This window comes from Triticum urartu, chromosome 1A (genome assembly GCF_056163025.1).
Source record: "Triticum urartu cultivar PI428250 chromosome 1A, HENAU_Tu73, whole genome shotgun sequence".
Lineage (NCBI taxonomy): Eukaryota > Viridiplantae > Streptophyta > Magnoliopsida > Poales > Poaceae > Triticum > Triticum urartu.
This window is the reverse complement of record NC_141873.1, coordinates 576946785-576966496: the sequence shown is the minus strand read 5'-3', so window position 1 is coordinate 576966496 and position 19712 is coordinate 576946785. Positions and strand designations below refer to the sequence as shown.

The 19712-nt window shown below is 48.8% G+C and overlaps 1 protein-coding gene and 1 pseudogene across 1 annotated transcript; both read right to left on the bottom strand.

Moving 5' to 3' along the window:
- LOC125532484 (putative GABA transporter 2) overlaps window positions 1-19712 on the bottom strand; it is a 247043-nt pseudogene that overhangs the window by 97585 nt on the left and 129746 nt on the right.
- Window positions 3235-10826, bottom strand: LOC125532483 (uncharacterized). Its single transcript, XM_048696541.2, has 3 exons — window positions 10567-10826; window positions 10353-10455; window positions 3235-5624 (listed from the first exon to the last, which is right to left on the bottom strand). Exon 3 carries the CDS (start codon window positions 5611-5613, stop codon window positions 3445-3447), a length of 2169 nt encoding a protein of 722 aa, XP_048552498.2. The 5' UTR covers window positions 5614-5624; window positions 10353-10455; window positions 10567-10826; the 3' UTR covers window positions 3235-3444.

Below are 19712 nucleotides of genomic sequence, written 5' to 3'. Positions count from 1 at the left end.
AACTGCGCCCACGCCTACGCCGAGCATGGAAGATCCGCCCACGACTACGCGGAGCTCTCCCACAAAGCATGCCATTTGAGGATTTTCATATCTATGGTTCCTACCCTTTTGATCGCCAGACTTTGGCTATGTTCGATTGCCGACTTGTGGCATGATGATTGCCGACCTTGTGCCCTTTTTTTGTAGCAGGGAAGAAAACTCTGAATCTGTATGCGCTTGGGGGCCGAAACCTGGGGGTGCGGCTGGAAACGTGTGCCTCCCAAGCCGAAAAAATCGCCGGCACAAATGCACAAAGGGCTTCGCCGGATACGCTGGAGGGCCAAACGGCTCGAGATGCTCTAATATGTCTTTATCTATCACTCATCACAACCGAACCACAAGGGCACATATCAACCTTGTGTTCGCCTATATGTGTGGACTAGAAATGGCCATATGGATTACAAGCATTTCAGTTGTAGCCTAATTAATTATTACATAGCATTGGCCAACATGAAGCACCAGCTAGAAGCAATAGCTGCATCTTCACGCAGCAGTCGAGCAGCCCATGGATAAGCTTCTGATTTGCAAGCGGCAAGGGACCTGCGCTAGATCTATAAAGCTCTTCTTAATATCACACGGAGGTTAGGTGTGTTTGTGTGCTTGGTACGATTAAACTGCCGTGCATTTTGTGTTGAATTTTGGTAGGCTTAACATAATGCTTTGCATACATTTTTTCTTATCCGATAACCTGTTTTGGTACCTAGAAAATTTAGTGATTTTGTTGGTGCAATATGATTCTCACAAAAATAGTGTTAAATTTCCATGTCTGATGATCCGTAGGAGGCTAGAGATGGGTTCAGCCGCCGGCGATGAAGGAGAGCACAACATGGACGTGGGGACTGAGGGCATCTTCAGCCACGCCCACAATAGGCCCTTTTCAAACAATTTTGCCGCGCCGGCGCTAAAAAACAGCCCAGTCGTGCCTCTAGAAACCCGTTTTTCGCCGGCTCGGGTAAAAACTGGTGCCGGCGGATCCAGGCCGAACCCGGCGCCCCGGGAGGCGCTTGGGGAGCCGGCACAAGCAAAAAAGACGCGTGGGCCCGCCCTGGCGGCGACCCGAGGGCATTTTCCCGCCGCTTCTTGACGCTTTTCCCTCGCTTCTCTTCCGCTCGCTCGCCTTCCTCTCGCCATTCCCTCCCTTTCTCCCGCCAAACCCCCTCCAGCTCGCCTTCCAGTCGCCGCCATGCCGCCAAAGAAGTACGCCATGCCGCGCGCGGCGGCAACCACGACTGGCACCGTGGCCCAGCCGAAGCAGAGGAAGCCGAGGGTGCCGCCATCGAAGCCACCGGGCATGTCGAGCGCCGAGTGGAGGGTGGAAGTTCAGCGACGCGACGCAGTCACCACCGACCGGCGGAACAGGGCCATTCCCAAGAAGGCCCGCGACAACGCGGCGCGTGCGGCGGCGTCTTCCTTATCGGTCGACCATGCGGGGATGATGAATCCACCCGTCGTCAACCACGCCCAGTACGCGCCCTGGGGACAGCAAGGCGTCGGATCTCCATGGGGATCGTCGTCGCCCGGCTACGCCGATGGCGACGCACACGGGGGGTTTAACCCAAACGTGACCTTCCCCCACGGCCACCCCGCGACGCGCACACCCTCGCCCGCCTTCATTGGCGTGCAGTACCCTCCATACAACTACTCGCCGCCCGCCGCCTACGCGTCCACACCGACGCCCCATCTCCGCCGTGGACCGCTACCCTTCTCGCACCTCGGCGACACGGACGACACAGGAGCCGACATGGACGAGATCATCGCGACAGGATCGATCGCGGCCGCCGCGTCTCACGGGTTCGCCACCCAGGACAAGGTAGTGGATCTCAGCGGCGACATGGAGGCCGAGCTCGGCTACGTCTACGGCGAGGACGCGCACGAAGCGCAGGAACCCGAGGAGGAGGAGGAGGAGGAGGAGGAGCCGGCTCCTGTTCCGACGAAGCGGCGCCAGAAGAAGAAGAAGCGGGCGGCTAGGTCAGGCGAACCGCGCATCAAGTGGACGTCCAAGGAGGAGGAATGCCTCGCCGAAGTATGGAAAGTCGTCTGCCTCGACCCGACCACCAGCGCGAACCAGAGCTTGGAGACGTACTGGGACCACATCAAGGCCGAGTTTGACGAGCGGAAGCTCGTCGACCCGTACTTCAAAGGCGTCTACATGCAGCGTGGCTCCAAGGCGATGGCGAACCATTGGGGGCGTATCCAGTTGGCGTGCAACAAATGGCATGGAATCGTCGAGGAGGTCGCGGCTCGCCCGGAGAGCGGCGCCAGCGTTGAGGATCAGGTACGCACGCCGTTCGCCCGCATCTGTTCGTCGTCAACGCCCGCCGCCCGCCAACTGTTTGTTCCTCCGCGCAGCTCAGGGCGTGGTACATGGCGGAGCGCGGCTTCATCCTGAACCAGATGCAGACGGCAACGCCGACGACGCCGACGACGCAAGCTCCAGCACCGACACGGACGCCAAGCCCGAACGACGCCTCTACATCGCCGCCCAGCAGTGCCGAAGCCGCGCCGACACAACCCAGCACCGAAGCAGCTCCGACACCGCCGAGCCCGCGCACGCCGACTCCGCCACGCCTGGAGCCGACCCCGCCGAGTGAATCATTGCGCACGCGAACTTGCGGCGTGCGGCGCTCTGTTTTTTGTAACGCCAGACTACGTCCGACCACCGAATTTATGGCGTCTTTTGAGAGCGGGAACGACCAAGTTTAAATTTCCCGCATCCTAGGGCCGGCGCTTGGGGGCGTGACTGGGAGCTAGGTCGCCCCCAGAGGCCGAACTAGCGTCGGCACGCCCCCAGGCCGCTCTATTTAGGCGCCCTGGAGGGCCGAACGGTTGGAGATGCCCTGAGCAGCGCTGAGGTTCAGAGATTGTGAATGGAACCGCAGTAAGCCCGCAACAGATTTGTTTCATTGATAAATCAGAATAGAAAATTATGAACTCCGTATCAAGATTCATATTTGAAAGTTCATTCAGACTATATTAGTCTTACATAGAGTTATAAATGATGTATTATTTGGGAAACATTAATTAAAAAAATATGTGGAATACATGCATGCTTTGTAAACTAGTACAAAGTTGAGTCATCTATTTTGGAACAGAGGGAGTATTATTTTTAGACGGCAAGAGTACACCTTTGAGTCATTAATCAACCGTACATGGGATATAGAGCCATTACACTCACAAATACTTGCTCCGTTTCAAAAAAAGTGTTGTAAATTTGTTTATATATGGATGTATTTAGATGTAAAATTAAATTTACGTACATCCATATTTAAATAAATCTATTTATAACGGAGGGAGTATCTACCAAATATATAAGTAGACAAATAAATGATGCATTGCGCGCATGCATGCATGCATTGATCGAAAGGGCCTGCACGTACGCTGACATGCATGCATGTTCCACTACTACTAGAAGGGTAGCGATAGTGATGGCAGCGGTGGTTGCATCGCAAGGGCTTGCACGCTGACATATTCCACTAGAAGGGCAGCGATAGTGATGAGCTCACCGCCGCTGCCAAGCTGCTTGGCATGAGAGTACGCGCTGCACCGGTGGCCTGCGTAGCATAGTATCTCGATCCACACCTGGGCGATGAGCTCCGGCATTATTGCAGCACAAGGCATGCCTGGCATCCCGTTGTGGATCAGCTCTGCGGCAAGCCTACATCCACGGTGCAATGTAAGGTCCAGCCGATAAGCCTTTTGCCTGTCTTGTGCATCAGCCAGACTAGTGTCAAACGGGATGATATCAGACAGGTTCGGCTGCTTGGGCTTATTCTCCAGAACAGTGTCAAACGGCATATTAGACGACAGTCTCGCCTCCTCCTCCGCCTCCTCCCTGTAGTACCGCAGCAGCAAGTTGGCCAGATCCTCAGCTGAGCTGCACACTACACCAACCAACTCATAGCAGGAATTAGCATACATCCCACGGTCAACAGGGGCAGGCAGCATGTAGGAACGTGAGGCAAGAAGGAAGAGCATGTAATTGGAGAGCGCCTCCACCGCCTCCACGAGATCAACCTGCTGCTGCCTCTGTGCGTCGTCGCCGCCTTGACCACCGGCTGCATTTGCTTGCTCCAGCTTCTCTTTTTTGTACCAAAAGAGATAGATGCTGGTGCCGATGTGCCATGTAAGGATGGTCTGCTCCAAGGACCTTTTGGGGTCCAAGCTCCATTCCAGTTCCTCATACAGTCCCTTGCTCTTCAGGGCCGCCAGGCCCCTTGAGTTAGCGATGTGATCTTCATCTGTTGGAAGGACGCTGCGACTCAGCACATGGTTGACCAGCAGCTGCTTGATGAATGCCGAGACAGGGATGGAGGAGCAGTATGCCAGCGTGTTCCACGGGTCCTCAAATCCCATCCATCTCGCGATTTTGCTCATTCGGCTCACCCTACTACCAACGCACAACTGAAGCAGGTTGTGCTGCCCCATGGAGCCGGACCAATACCTTCCTCTCCATTCCGCTGCATGCACAAACCGGCGGACAGATGTAATCCCACGACCAAGCAAGATCCTCATATTTCTTTCTTCCTCTCCTGGCCTAGTGAAATCCCTCCTCGGCTTTAGCTGGAACGAACTTGTCCAGCTCGAGAACATTGCCTTAATACTTGACATGACCTCCAAAACGAGAGCCCCAATAAGCAGGACATAACTGATAGCAATGTCTACTTTACTGTAACTCCCAGCAGCCATATGATGATGATGATGATGATGATCACCCAGAAGTGAAAGATAAAACAACAACAATGCCACGGCTGTGCCCGGCAACGAGATGGCACGGACGCAAAGCCCACACCAACTGTGCACCACCTCAGTCTTTGTAAACAAGACATCGTGCATCAAGGAGAGCTGCATCTCAACCACCTCCTCCAAAGCATGCTCATCTACATCATGAAACCGCAACTCTTCATCCTGCAGCATGCTCATAAGGAATTTCTTAGGAACAGCCAGGAAGAGGTGAGCATCCAACAGGTAATCTTCCTTATTCGGGCTGCAACTTTTGGACGGTATGGTCCGGTAATGGGATCCCGAGGCGTAAAATAGAGGTTGATAGTTGCCTCCCTGCTCTGAGGTACTACCAGCACACTTGAGTGCCCACACTCTCTCTCCATACTTGGCAACACCAACCACAAACATCAACATGGTGGCTGCCCGGAGGAGCCCGCTGGTAAGGATGGAAGACGCATAGACGACATATGTAGCTGCAGCCACCTGCACAGCAAGAGTCTGCAGGTGGCGCAGCCACAGCTTGTTGTCTTCGATGCTGTAGGCGGTGATGTTGTCTTGCCCACCAAGGTGCAGAAGGAGGAAAGGCGCCCAAAACGCCACCAGCTCATGCTCCGGCGATCTGCTCATCACAGACATGTGTCCCAGCACGTAGATTGCCGTAGCATCGGCCATCATGTACGCTGACCATACAAAGGCCCTTAGCACGCCGGAGTCGATGCGCCGGCGGAGCTCTGCCATGACGAGAAGCATGATCTGGAGGGAGAAGCTGAGCAGCACCAGCACCTGGATGCCCCATTCTTTCCATAGATGCAGTACTTGCCCTGTCCCTGCCCCTGCTCCTGCTCCTGCCATCGATGTCCCGCCTGGAATGGATGGATTCATCGAGTAGTAAGAGTTACGGGCAAAACCAGAGAGAGAAGTGCTACAATACTAGTCTAGCTACGTTAACAGCATGCGTGCCCACAGTCACAAGCTGAGATATATAGCAAAATATAACTTTTATCATGGTTGGGGATTTTAGGAGCCGTTGAATCAAGTCAATCTAACGGTGAAAATAAAATAAGTACTAGGAAGTACTAAAAAAAGTACTGGAAATAATGATTTACCAGTAATAAAATATTATTTTATTTGATTTAGCTGTGTGCTTGATCAAACAGATAGAAATAATTTTAGTGGGAATACTCGAAAAGTACTGAGAAGTACTCGCCCAGGCCCGTACATCCACAGGTGCAAGTGGAGCCGCTGCACAGGGCCCCCAAAAATCTGGGGCCCCCAATTTTTGTTCAAGTACTATATATATATTACTAAATCCTGAGATTAATAAAGAGGAAAGACCGGATCGTTAAACTGCCAAGAAAAAAAAAGTGCAGCCCCAGCCCAACGCACGTCAATTAATCCACCAAGCCCCAACGGAACAGCAGGCCCATAGCCCAACTCATCTCTCTCACGGAGAATTCCAGAAGACTGAAGACGGATCGAATTCCCCTGTTCTTTTCTCTCTCTCTACAACTCTATTCCTCGAGACCAGGACTCGCCGGCGGCTGGCGAATTAACTCGCTCGCAATTAACTCGCAGACTCCTCATCTCCTTTCTCGGATGGCTTCCCAATTATTATCCAAGAAGAGAGCCGTTGATGGCAAGCACACAATGAACTGCAAGTTCGTTTCCGCATCAATCTATAAATTAGGGCGTTTTCTACTGCTTCTTCCACTGATCCATCAATCCATCCATCGTCCCCTTAGAAAATCAAGAGGTTGGAACAGGCCTGGGTTGGAATCTCGCTGCTTGGTGGCCGCAGTCCTTGGAGGTGAGCAATCAGAGCACCAAGCGCCCCCGCCTGATGATCTGCATCCGTGAACAGTCAGCAACCAAAGGTTGTTTCGCCCCCTTTTCACCCCTTTTTTAGTTGATCCGTTGTTCTTTCTTGCATTTGTGTATCCTTGGTTTTTCTTAATTTTCTAAGATGTCTTCTAGTTCTAAACGCCCTGGTAAGAAGTATAAATCTGGGTATGAAAAACGTACAAAGAAGAAAAAAGCTGAAAATCTTATTCATTCTCTGAAGGGGTCTCTTGATAAATTTGTTGTGAAAGAACCACAAGTTTCTTCCGAAAATCAGAATATAGAGGCTGATGTTGATGATAATGTTGACAACATTCAGGTTGAGAATACTAATCCTGATGAGGCTAACCTCCATGGAAATGTCGTTGGCGCTAGTGTTAATGAAAACATGGATAGTTCATCTGATAAGAATAACATGGATGCATCTTCCGATGGTAATGTTTCTTTCCGGCCAGATATATTTGATCCAAGGAATTGGGATGCCCTTGACTCAAAAGCGATTGACATCTTGGTAGAAAATGGTCCCAAAAGAGATTTAACTATAAAAAAGGCCGGAAGGATAAAAATAAAAGATGCTTTTCTTCGATATTTTACACAAGAGTTCTACCAAATGAAGAGAAGTGTGATAGAGATTGGCTTGTATACTCTAGAGAACTTGACAAGGTATTCTGCTTTTGTTGCAAATTATTTCGAAAGGGGCATGGAAAGGGTCATTTGCCTAGTGAGGGTTTTAATGATTGGGCACATATTAGCATTAGAATTAGAGAGCACGAAACAAGTGCCGAACATGTTCTGAATATGGTCACTTGGTATGATTTGCGACTACGGTTGCAAAAGCATCAAACTATTAATTGTGTAGCGCAGCGATAACTTGAGAAAGAAAAGGACCATTGGAGAAAAGTTCTATTTAGAATTCTTTTGATGGTAAAATTTCTTGCGAAACACAATCTTGCGTTTCGTGGTACTAACTCGACATTGTATCAAGATAATAATGGAAATTTCTTAGGCTTGGTTGAAATGCTAGCTGAGTTCGACCCAATTATTCAGGAGCATGTTAGGCGCATAACAAACAATGAAACTCATGTTCATTACCTTGGTCATGGGATCCAAAATGAGTTAATACATTTGCTTGCTTCTGCAATTAAGTCAGAGATAATTAAAAAAATTAAAGAAGCAAGTATTTTCCATTATACTTGATTGTACCCCTGATGCGAGCCACCAAGAACAAATGTCTCTGATAATACGATATGTCAATGCATCTTCGACTTTTGTTTCCATTGAGGAATCCTTTTTAGGATTTTTGGATGTCAATGATACAACTGGGCAAGGGCTTTTTGATGTTTTGCAGGAAGAACTACGGAATCTTGACCTGGATATAGATGATGTGAGAGGACAGAGCTACGATAATGGTGCGAATATGAAAGGTAAGAATAATGGTGTTCAAAGGAAACTTTTGGATAAAAATCCTAGAGCTTTTTATTCAGCATGTGGTTGTCATAGTCTTAATTTGACACTTTGTGACATGGCAAAAACTTGTGGTAAAGCAAAGGACTTTTTTGGAATCATACAACGCATCTACACAACATTTGCTAATTCAACTAAAAAGTGGCAGATCTTGAAAGATAATATAGATGATACAACAGGATTGACTCTCAAGTCGTTGTCATCTACTCGTTGGGAGAGTCAAATAGATAGTGTTAAAGCTATAAGATTTCAGATTTCGAACATACGAGAAGCTTTACTGCAAGTATCTGATATTGATAATGATCCAAAAACTAGCAGTGAAGCTAAATCTCTCGCGAATAATGAACTTGGTGATTTTGAATTTTTAGTAGCTATTGTTATTTGGTATGAAATACTGTATGCCGTCAATCTGGTCAGCAAGAACTTACAATCAAAGGATATGCTTATTGATGTTGCTATTGAGCAAGTGCAGGGGCTAATTACCTTTTTTAATGGGTATAGAGACACTGGTTTTTGTAATGCATTGGAAACAGCAAAAGAAATTGCACTTGAAATGGAGATCGATCCTACATTTCGTCAAAAGCGTGAGATTAAAAGAAAGAAACAATTTGACGAAAACCCAGATGATGTGTTAATTTCTTCACAACCTGCACATGAATCATTTAGGAGAAAATATTTTATTCCTGTTGTTGATCAGGCTATCAGTTCATTTACAACAAGATTTGAGCAATATGAATCATTCCAAAAGAACTTTGGTTTTTTATGTACTTCTGATGCACTAAAATCATTGGATGAGAAGAGCTTAAAATATTCTTGTAGTGTTCTTGAGGCTGCACTAAAGAGTGGGGGGAAATCAGACATTAATGGTAGTGAATTATATGTTGAGCTAAATTTACTTAAAAGTTTCATTCCAAATGATAATATGGGGCCGGTTGATATCTTGAAATTTCTTAAACGGCTAGATTGTTTCCCTAATGCAACTATTGCATATAGAATTTTGTTAACTATTCCAGTGACCGTCGCATCAGCTGAGAGAAGTTTCTCCAAATTGAAATTATTGAAGTCCTATCTACGTTCAACAATGACACAAGAAAGGCTCAGTGGGTTGGCTACTATAGCAATTGAAAATGATATACTGGAGGGGGTTGCTTATGAAGATCTAATTGAAGATTTTGTATCAAGAAATGCTCAAAGGATGGCACGCTTTGGCTAACAGAGTAAAAGATGGACCTGTAGCTCAAAATTCTAAGATTTTTCTCTTGTATTATGTAGTTCCTTGAGAAATCTGTACTGCTGTAGTGACTAATAAAAATAATGTTTAAATTGCCTACTTGACTTTCTTATACATGGGGCCTAAATTGTGATTTCGCTCCGGGGCCTCAATTTCCGGGGTACGGCCCTGTACTCGCCAATCAACGGAGAAGCGTCCATGCATGGTAGCGCAAGCTAAACAAGCAATTGGCCGGATCCCTTCTAAGCAAGTGGCGCTGCGCTAGACGATAGATGCGAATTAAGTTATTTTCTTTAAAATGAATTCTTATATAGGGCAAGGATTCAATGGTGAAAAGAGTTCTTACATATGACCGGTGTGAACAATAGGAACTAATGAGTGGTAAAAAAAATCAAAGACTATATATACCTGTCAATATAGATTATGAAAGGGGTGTGTACGACACAAATGGTTATATATAGAGTAACTGCTCACTGGAACTTTATAGGCATATGTTCAAACGTCTATGACTTCAGCTTCACCAGAGAATGGATTTGTTCTGGAAGCCTTGCCCTCACTGGAGGAGCTGGAAGTCAGGGCAACTATGCACACATGTCGAGATCTATGTCGCTGCCGATGTTGTTGATTCGTGTGTATTGTACCATTCTTTACCCCTAGCATATGCTGTTGACGTTCAAACTTTTTACACAGTTGATGTTCTGGAAAAAAAACTTTTCCCCAGTGGAAGCATATCTTTCACGAGCTGCACCTATAGATGTGTCTGTGTGCTGTATTGTTCCATTAGTTCATTTTCATGTAAAAGCATGTACATTCTTGGCAAAAAAGAAAGAAACTGTGCGTGGTCTGAGATATATTTCATTGTCCCTCCGAAATGAGCAATACTATTATACAACTGAAAGTAGGTTTGAAGGATTGAAACTCTATCGGGATTAATGTCCATTCTTGTTATGTTTGTCTATGTCAGTGAGTATACAGTTGCTCTCTCTGTCTTCCCCAAAGTGCAGGGGAGAGGGCGGGCGCATGACAGTAGTAATAAGCAGATGGCTTTTTTGCTTACCTTGCGCCAAGGGAGGGAGGAGGGGTTGCTTCAGTCGTGGTCACCGTCCGGTGTCCAGCACCTCGCCCTTGCTCCCCTCCTTGGACAATGCGTACGCCCAAATCTGAAGAGAAGAGGAACGAACAGGGCGTCGGCGTCAGTCAGCCAGCCTCTTGGATTCGCGCAGGGGACTCGGCGGAAATGCTGATGCGCGCGCGTAGGGGGAGGTGCTTACTGAGCGGGGCGATGTGGATGTGGAGAAGTAGACGCAGGTGGCGAGGAGAAGCCGGCGACAAGGCCGATGCTCAAGCTGCGCGGCGCGACGGTGCGGCTCAAGGCCTCTGCTCCTCTCCCCTCCTCTACTTGCTCTACAGTACAGGGAGTGCCTCTGCTCTGCTCCTCTCTCCCGCTTGCTCTGCTCTGTTTTCACTCTGTTGGCGGCGAGAGAGAGCGTGACCTCACGTGCTTATTACAGCGCTGAAGCAGGAAGCAGCGGCACAGTATGAACCTTTTAAAAATAATACTCCCTTCGTTCCTAAATATAATTCTTTTTATAGATTACACCACAAACGACACATTTTAGAGTGTGGATTCACTCATTTTGTTTCGTATGTAGTCCATAATAAAATCTCTAAAAACACTTATATTTATGAACGGAGGGAATAGTACCTTATAAATTCATAGTACTAGACTATGAATGCTGGCAATGCAAGTATATAATATGCAACTGTATTCACAGTGAAATGAAACATCCATTTATAGGACAGCCAGCACATGAAGCTAGGGCAGGATCTGGTTTTATTTGGCTAACCATCCTGAGTTGTTTTCACACTACATTTTTTTTGTCTTTTCCTTCATCTTCATCTTTTTATTTTTGGACAGAACATCGTTTTTTTCTCTCTACCTCATGTATCTTTTTGCTTTTACGTTATCTGGGTCTACAACGTGAACTGACACCGGGCTTTTTCGTTAAAAAGAAACATGGACATAAACTGTGATTTGTTTTTACTTTTTTTCGCCTTTGCCTTTTCCTTTATCTTTTTCTTTTTTTCAACAGAATCTCGTTTCCTTCACTCTGGACCATGCATGTACCTTTGTTTTCAGATCATCTGGGGTCTAAACACATGAACCGACACTCCGCGCCTTTTTTGTTAGAATCAAATACTCCCTTTGTTTTTTTAATATGTGATGTTTAGCACAAAAAAAATACTCCCTCCTTCCATCTATATAGGGCCTAATGCGTTTTTCAAGACCGTCTTTGACTATTGATAAAATTAATACTACATGACATGCATAATGTGAAAATTATATTATTGAAAGCTCCTTTCACATACGAATTTGATGATGTGCTTTGTGTAAGTTGCATGTCATATATTATTGCTCTAACATTTGGTCAAAGTTAGCCTCGAAAAACGCATTAGACCCTATATAGATGGAAGGAGAGAGTAGTTCATTTTGAACTAAAATTGTTGTTGTCCTAAGCGTCATATATTTGAAAAGGGAGGTAGTAGTAAATAAAAAGCAGATCCTAGATATCCTCAAACCTCAATAAGATATCCCAAATTCGCTGTCAAAGCATGTACAACGGTTGATAAGGCTATCTTATCTTAGTGTTGCCACGTAATTTGGATATAGCAAAAAAAAAAGGTTTACAATGAGTTATATCTTAGTCTTATCACTAGTACTAGAAATTCCTAAATTTATGGTGAGAGTATTGTTGCTAAGAGATCATCTACTACTAACTAGTAGAATTCCCGTGCGTTGCTACGGGCTTCTGAAATAATTTTCTGAACTTACATATAGATAATGCATGTTAAATTTCACAGGTAGAGACAATATAACACGGTCACAATTGCATAATAATTAAGTCCACTCCACTTGTAATGTAAACTGATAACAAAATGGCAAATTGACGATGTACATATGAAGCGATGGTCCAACAAAAAATCTATTATAAATTATTAAGATCTACTTGATGCAGTTAAGAAATTCTCGCACAATATTAGAAAAGTTGTCTTTAGCTTCATTCGCACGATGTTTCAGCAAATATAATAAAAACAGCTTCCATACGTTTGAGCAAGTTAATAAATGATTAAAGTAGAACGCTTGTGCATTGCTACATGCTACAATGTACATAAACGAATCAACAATGATTAAGTCCGTCTCCAAAATCGAAGCTCATTTCTCGTTCATACGTTTGGGTGTGTTCGAACATCAAGTAGGCATCCAACGGGCTCCCTAAAATCAACCGTTTGGATAGTACGGGCTACCCAATTCGAGCTGTGGGGGGAGGGGTTGTTCGGACTATCCGCCATGTTATCTCCAACACGTGATCCAACACAAAAGCGCACCCCATGTTCGTTCCGCGCCGACCACACCCACGATGAACCCCACGATGCCGACCACACCCACGATGTCCCCGAAGAACAGCAACGCCACCACCACAAACGCGCACGCCACAACGTACAAGGTCAGCAGCGCCACCCGCGGCGCCAGGTTCCGCCACAAGAACCTCCACTGGCCTGCGTCCGCCGACCCCTTTTCCTTGATCTCGTATGCCACCTGCGAGTACACCAGTGCGATGTCCAGGAGCTGAAGGAGGACGAGCACGACGGCGAGGTGATGTCTACTACACAACCTTCTTCTTGTAGACGTTGTTGGGCCTCCAAGTGCAGAGGTTTGTAGGACAATAACAAATTTCCCTCAAGTAGATGACCTAAGGTTTATCAATCCGTAGGAGGCGTAGGATGAAGATGGTCTCTCTCAAGCAACCCTGCAACCAAATAACAAAGAGTCTCTTGTGTCCCCAACACACCCAATACAATGGTAAATTGTATAGGTGCACTAGTTCGGCGAAGAGATGGTGATACAAGTGCAATATGGATAGTAGATAATAGTTTTTGTAATATGAAAAATATAAAAACAGCAAGGTAATTAATGATAAAAGTGAGCGTAAACGGTATTGCAATGCTAGGAAACAAGGCCTAGGGTTCATACTTTCACTAGTGCAAGTCCTCTCAACAATAATAACATAATTGGATCACATAACTATCCCTCAACATGCAACAAAGAGTCACTCCAAAGCCACTAATAGCGGAGAACAAACAAAGAGATTATGGTAGGGTACGAAACCACCTCAAAGTTATTCTTTCCAATCAATCCGTTGGGCTATTCCTATAAGTGTCGCAAACAGCCCTGGAGTTCGTACTAGAATAACACCTTAAGACACAAATCAACCAAAACCCTAATGTCACCTAGATACTCCAATGTCACCTCAAGTATCCGTGGGTATGATTATATGATATGCATCACACAATCTCAGATTCATCTATTCAAACCAACACAAAGTACTTCAAAGAGTGCCCCAAAGATTCTACCGGAGAGTCAAAACAAAAATGTGTGCCAACCCCTATGCATAGATTCCCAAGGTCACGGAACCCGCAAGTTGATCACCAAAACATACATCAAGTGGATGAATAGAATACCCCATTGTCACCACGGATATCCCACGCAAGACATACATCAAGTGTTCTCAAATCCTTAAGGACTCAATCCGATAAGATAACTTCAAAGGGAAAACTCAATCCATTACAAGGGAGTAGAGGGGGAGAAACATCATAAGATCCAACTATAATAGCAAAGCTCGCGATACATCAAGATCGTACCACCTCAAGAACACGAGAGAGAGAGAGAGAGAGATCAAACACATAGCTACTGGTACATACCCTCAGCCCCGAGGGAGAACTACTCCCTCCTCATCATGGAGAGCACCGGGATGATGAAGATGGCCACCGGAGAAGGATTCCCCCTCTGGCAGGGTGCCGGAACGGGTCTAGATTGGCTTTCGGTGGCTACGGAGGCTTCTGGCAGCGGAACTCCCGATCTATTGTGCTCCCCGAAGTTTTTAGGGTATATGGGTATATATGGGAGGAAGAAGTACGTCGGTGGACCTCCGGGCTGTCCACGAGGCAGGGGGCGCGCCCAGGGGGTGGGCGCGCCCCCCACCCTCGTGGGCAGCCCGGGACTCTCCTGGTCCATCTCCGATACTCCATGGGCTTCTTGTGGTCCAAAAATAAGTTCCGTGAAGTTTCATGTCAACTGGACTCCGTTTGATTTTCCTTTTCTGCGATACTCTAAAACAAGGAAAAAATAGAAACTGGCACTGGGCTCTGGGTTAATAGGTTAGTCCCAAAAATCATATAAAATAGCATATAAATGCATATGGAACATCCAAGGCTGATAATATAATAGCATGGAACAATCAAAAATTATAGATACGTTGGAGACGTATCAGCATCCCCAAGCTTAATTCCTGCTCGTCCTCAAGAAGGTAAATGATAAAAACAGAATTTTTGATGTGGAATGCTACCTAACATATTTCTCTAAGTAATTCTCTTCATTTTGGCATGAATGTTCAGATCCATAAGATTCAAGACAAAAGTTTAATATTGACATAAAAATAATAATACTTCAAGCATACTAACTAAGCAATTATGTCTTCTCAAAATAACATGGCCAAAGAAAGTTCATCCCTACAAAATCATATAGTTTAGTCATGCTCCATTTTCGTCACACAAGAATGCTCTCATCATGCAGAACCCCGATGACAAGCCAAGCAATTGTTTCATACTTTAGTAATCTCAAACTTTTTCAACCTTCACGCAATACATGAGAGTGAGCCATGGATATAGCACTATGGGTGGAATAGAATATAATGAGGGGGTTATGTGGAGAAGTGAAAGTGCAACTATCCCTAGGTGGTTTTGGTAATTCATAACAACATATAGCTCATTGACCTAATGCTATTCCAAGATGATTATTTCAGGAAAGCTCAATGATTGGCATGGCATGGCATGGATGTGAAAGTGGAACCCTCAAAATGCTAAGGACAAAGGATTGGCTCAAGCTCAAAAGCTCAAGACTCTTCATTTTATATTTTAGTGATCCAAGATCACATCGAGTCTTTAGGAAAAGCCAATACTATCAAGGAGGGATGAGGTGTTGCTTAATGAGCCTCTTGCTTCATGTGCTTAGTGATATGCTCCAAAAACCCTCAACTACTTTCCTGTCGGTGTACTAGAGTAGGGGTACCCTAGTATCCCGAACTTGTGCACGGGCAGTCGCAGCATCCCGCGGCGAGGCTTGCCGGGTGACCGCCAAGGTCCTCCGTGGTTCCTTTGTAGCCATTCAAGAACAAAGTGTCCAAGCCAAGAAGACAAGACCCCGGCAAGAGGAGCTTGCCGGGAAGGCTATCAAAAGCATCTCGAGACCCCGGCAAGAGGAGCTTGCCGGGAAGGCCATCCAAGGCATTTCAAGGAACTTGCCGCGGCGCGCTACGCGCCCCGGCAAGACCCGGTGAGCGACATGCTCCCGGAGCGACAAGATAACAACCGCGGCAAGACGCTTGCCGCGGCAAGCCACCTCTCCGAGCCCGCGCTCCAGCACATCCACCAACGTGTCGCTCTGAGGCCCCTCCAGGCGTACGTGGCGGAAGGATGTGCAGCCAGGGGCGTGCGGTGGCAAGCAGGCGCTGACAAGATAACCATCGTGGCAAACGGTAGCGTCCCTAGCGGTCCCTTTCGGTACTGTTTAGGCGACACAGACGGGCAATTAATGCCCTTGTCCCCTGCCACCAGGGTTAGGTATGATACACTGTAACAAGTAGCTGTGCCTACCACAGCACCTTTCCATTTTTGCCCTTTACCTCCGTTGCCACCTGTCGGTAACCCCTTGAGCATATAAAAGGAGGCCCGTGTGCAACGTAGAGAAGGGGGGAGCCAGTTCGAACACTCACGCTCGGTCTTGCTAGCTGCTGGTGTGTACTGTAGCACTCCGCGCTCCCGAGCTAGAAATCAATACAAAACCACAAAGCAGGAGTAGGGTTTTACGCATCCGTGCGGCCCGAACCTGGGTAAATCGCTCGCGTGCTTCGCCTCGATCTGCTCTTTGCACGACCTCCGTCCCCGCCGAACCGAAAGGGACCCGGTCCGCCGGTCCCATAGGTGCCCGTGGATCAGCACCCCGACATCTTTGGCGCGCCAGGTAGGGGGCGTCGAAGTTGTGCGAACCAGATCCGGCGTTCTCGCGAGCCAGATCTTCATCATCTTTATCAACATGCCGCCGAAGAAGAAAGTTTCGGAGGCAGCTGCTCCGTCCGCGCCGAGCCAGCCACCGCCGGAGCAAACGGTTGGTGGGGCAGGCACCGGCGGAAGGACACACGCCGACGAGGGAACTCACGGTGCTGCCAGGTCCTGGGACAAGGCTGCGCTGCCCATCGGCGGCGTAGCCGGCTCCCACAATGACCGGGCACACTCCAAGACCTCGGCGTCCGTGCATGCACCGCGCCCATCTCGGGAGGCGCGGGACCGGCAGCGTCATGGTACTCACGGTACCATGCGTTCGCTAGATCAAGATCGAGCTGGTGGATCTCGGAGCGCTCAGGACCACCATGCACGTCAACCTGCTGGCGCGAGCGAGACACGGTCGCCTGGACGAGATACTGCTCCTTCTAACGTAGTTAGAAGTCCGAGCATATCCCGCTCCTCGCACCGTTCGCCACCGCCACCCGCCACCGCAGCAGAAGCTTTGGCGCGAGCTCAGCTGCTCCTGGACTACCCTCCAGCGGCGGACAAGATCGACGACTGGAGGGCCACTATCCAGAGTCTCATTGGCTTCGCCAACGGCGACACTCCACGGCAGCCGAGCACGTCTCAGCCGCGGCAAGCCAGCCAGGCACGAGCCAGAGACGACAAGACTGGTGGGGGTGCAACTACTGTGCACTCTCCACCCCGAAGGCCAAGATCGCCGACTCGCCGGGCCCACCTCGACAGCGACTCCACCGCGTCGTCAGATCCGCGAGCTCATCGCGATCAGCGTCAAGTTCTTCAAGAACGACAACAAGAAGACGCTCGTACTCGCATCAAGCGCCGGAGAGAAGCGCGGCGTCAATCAGACCAGCGCGCCGGGCCCTCTGTTGACATGCATGCGCCAGGGGAACCAGGCGACTTGCCGTACGCGGTAGGTTGCCCTGCGTTCACTCGTGAGCTGCGGCAAGTCCAGTGGCCCAGTACGAAGAATTTCAAACCAGATGTACCAGAGAAGTATGACGGCAAGTCGCATCCGTCGGAGTTCCTCAGCATCTACACCATCGCGGTGCAGGCTGCTGGGGGGCGGGACGATAAGATCCTTGCCAACTACTTCCCGTTGGTGCTCAAGCCCAACGTCAGGTCCTGGCTCATGCACTTGCCGGACAACTCCATATCCTCCTGGGCTGATCTATGCCATCAGTTTGTCGGCGCCTTCACAGGCGGCCACAAACCTCATGGCCAAGAGAGTGATCTTCATCTGCTCGTCTAGAAGGAAGGAGAGCCCCTGCGCAAGTATATCCAGAGGTTCAGCCGTGTACAGCACAACATCCCAAATATCCACCCTGCCGCGGTAATCAGCGCATTCCATCAGAACGTGCGTAACCGCAGGATGCGGGAGGAGATGGCGATGTGCAAGATTCGGGACGTTAGCGAGCTATATGCCCTGGCCGACAAGTGTGCACGCGCTGAGGAAGGGAGGAAATTCCCCAGAGAAAGCACTGGAGCAGGGGGATCTGACAGCGAGGATGCCGCCCCGGCAAAGAAAAACCGGCGGCGCAACAACAGGAAGAAGCAGAACAAAGAGGTGCTGGTCGTTGAGCAGTCCGGCAGCGACGGCAGCGCCAAGCGAGCCAAGGTCAGTAGCTCCGGCAAGGAGGTTGCCGCATGCACCAACTGCCAGGCTGTGGCGGCCGCCGACAAGCAGGACGGCTCCGACAACCAATACTGCAAGATTCACCGCACCAAGGGCCATGACCTCCAGAGCTGCAAGAAAGTCGAGCAGCTTGTCCAGCAGCAAAAAGCTGAGTACGAGCGACGCGACAAGGAGAGGGCCCAAGGGGGTGCTGGAGAATCCGGCAAGAAGCGCGCCGGACGGGGAGGACGCCGCGGCAAGGCCAAGCAGCGGCAAGGAGACAGGCCTCCCCGCGGCCGCGACAACGATGAAGATGACGACGACGAAGACATGGATGATGTTGAGACCAGTGAACAGGAGTTTCAGAAAGCCACAGAGGTCTTGTGCGTTGACGGCGGTGCTTCTCTGCACACTTCACACCGCCAACTCAAGCAGTGGGCGCGGGAAGTCAATGCAGCGGAACCACCTATCGAATCACGCAAGCTTCTGAAGTGGTCCAGCACGCCTATCATCTTCGACATTGAGGATCACCCTGATCGCACAACTGCGGTCGGGTGTTTGCCAATGTTGGTATCACCAACTATCCGCAACCTCAAAGTCACCAAGATGCTAGTTGACGGCGGGGCCGGCTTAAACCTGATCTCCTCCGCTGTACTCCAAAAACTCCAAATCCCTGACAGCGAGCTCGAAGAGACCGACACATTCCAAGGAATCAATCCGGGAAGGAGCAAGCCAAAGGGGAAGGTCACGCTACCGGTAACATTTGGCAGCGAGCTAAACTTCAGGACTGAGAAGGTCACGTTCGACGTTGCCGATATTCCATTGCCTTACAATGGGATACTTGGCCGTCCAGCACTCGCCAAGTTCATGGCAGCCTCTCACTACGCATATAACATGCTGAAGATGCCAGGCCCGATAAGCGTCATTTCTGTCCCTGGCGACAAGAAGGATGCTCTTATCTGTGCCGACAAGATCTACCGGGAAGCAGCAGCCACGGCAGATCGCAATCCACTTGCCGCCGAAGCTCCCGGGGGGAAGAAGACCAAGTCCGGCAAGAGTTCTGATGCCCACTCCGGCAAGCGCACCTCTTCGGAGTGCTGCGCTGCCGTCGAGGACGCACCATCAAGCTCCACCGGCAAGTGTAAGAAGACGATGGCAGCTCCGCCAGAGACGAAAAAGGTGTCCGCCAAGGAGGACGGCACTGGTGGTACCTTCACCATCAGTGCCACTCTCGACCCTAAATAGGAAAGCGCGCTCGTTGCTTTCCTGCGGGTGAATGTCGACGTGTTTGCGTGGCAACCGTCTGACATCCCCGGTGTTCCCAGGAAAGTGATTGAGCACCACCTTGCCGTTTGTCCCCATGCGCGGCCCGTCAAGCAGAAAGTCAGGAAGCAGGCAGTGGAGCGCCAAGAATTCATTGCAGAAGAGATCAAGAAACTGGAAGCAGCAGGCCTTGTCAGAGGAGTGCTCCATCCCACGTGGTTGGCCAATCCTGTAGTCGTGCGTAAGGCAAATGGGAAATGGAGACTTTGTATCGATTTTACCGATGTTAACAAAGCTTGTCCCAAAGACCCATTTCCTTTGCCGCGCATTGACCAGATTGTTGACTCCACAGCCGGATGTGATCTGCTTTCATTTCTTGACGCATACTCAGGATATCAT

Bases quoted from the DNA above. Each gene is read 5' to 3' on its own strand.
- LOC125532483 (XM_048696541.2), bottom strand. From the start codon at position 5,613: ATGGCAGGAGCAGGAGCAGGGGCAGGGACAGGGCAAGTACTGCATCTA.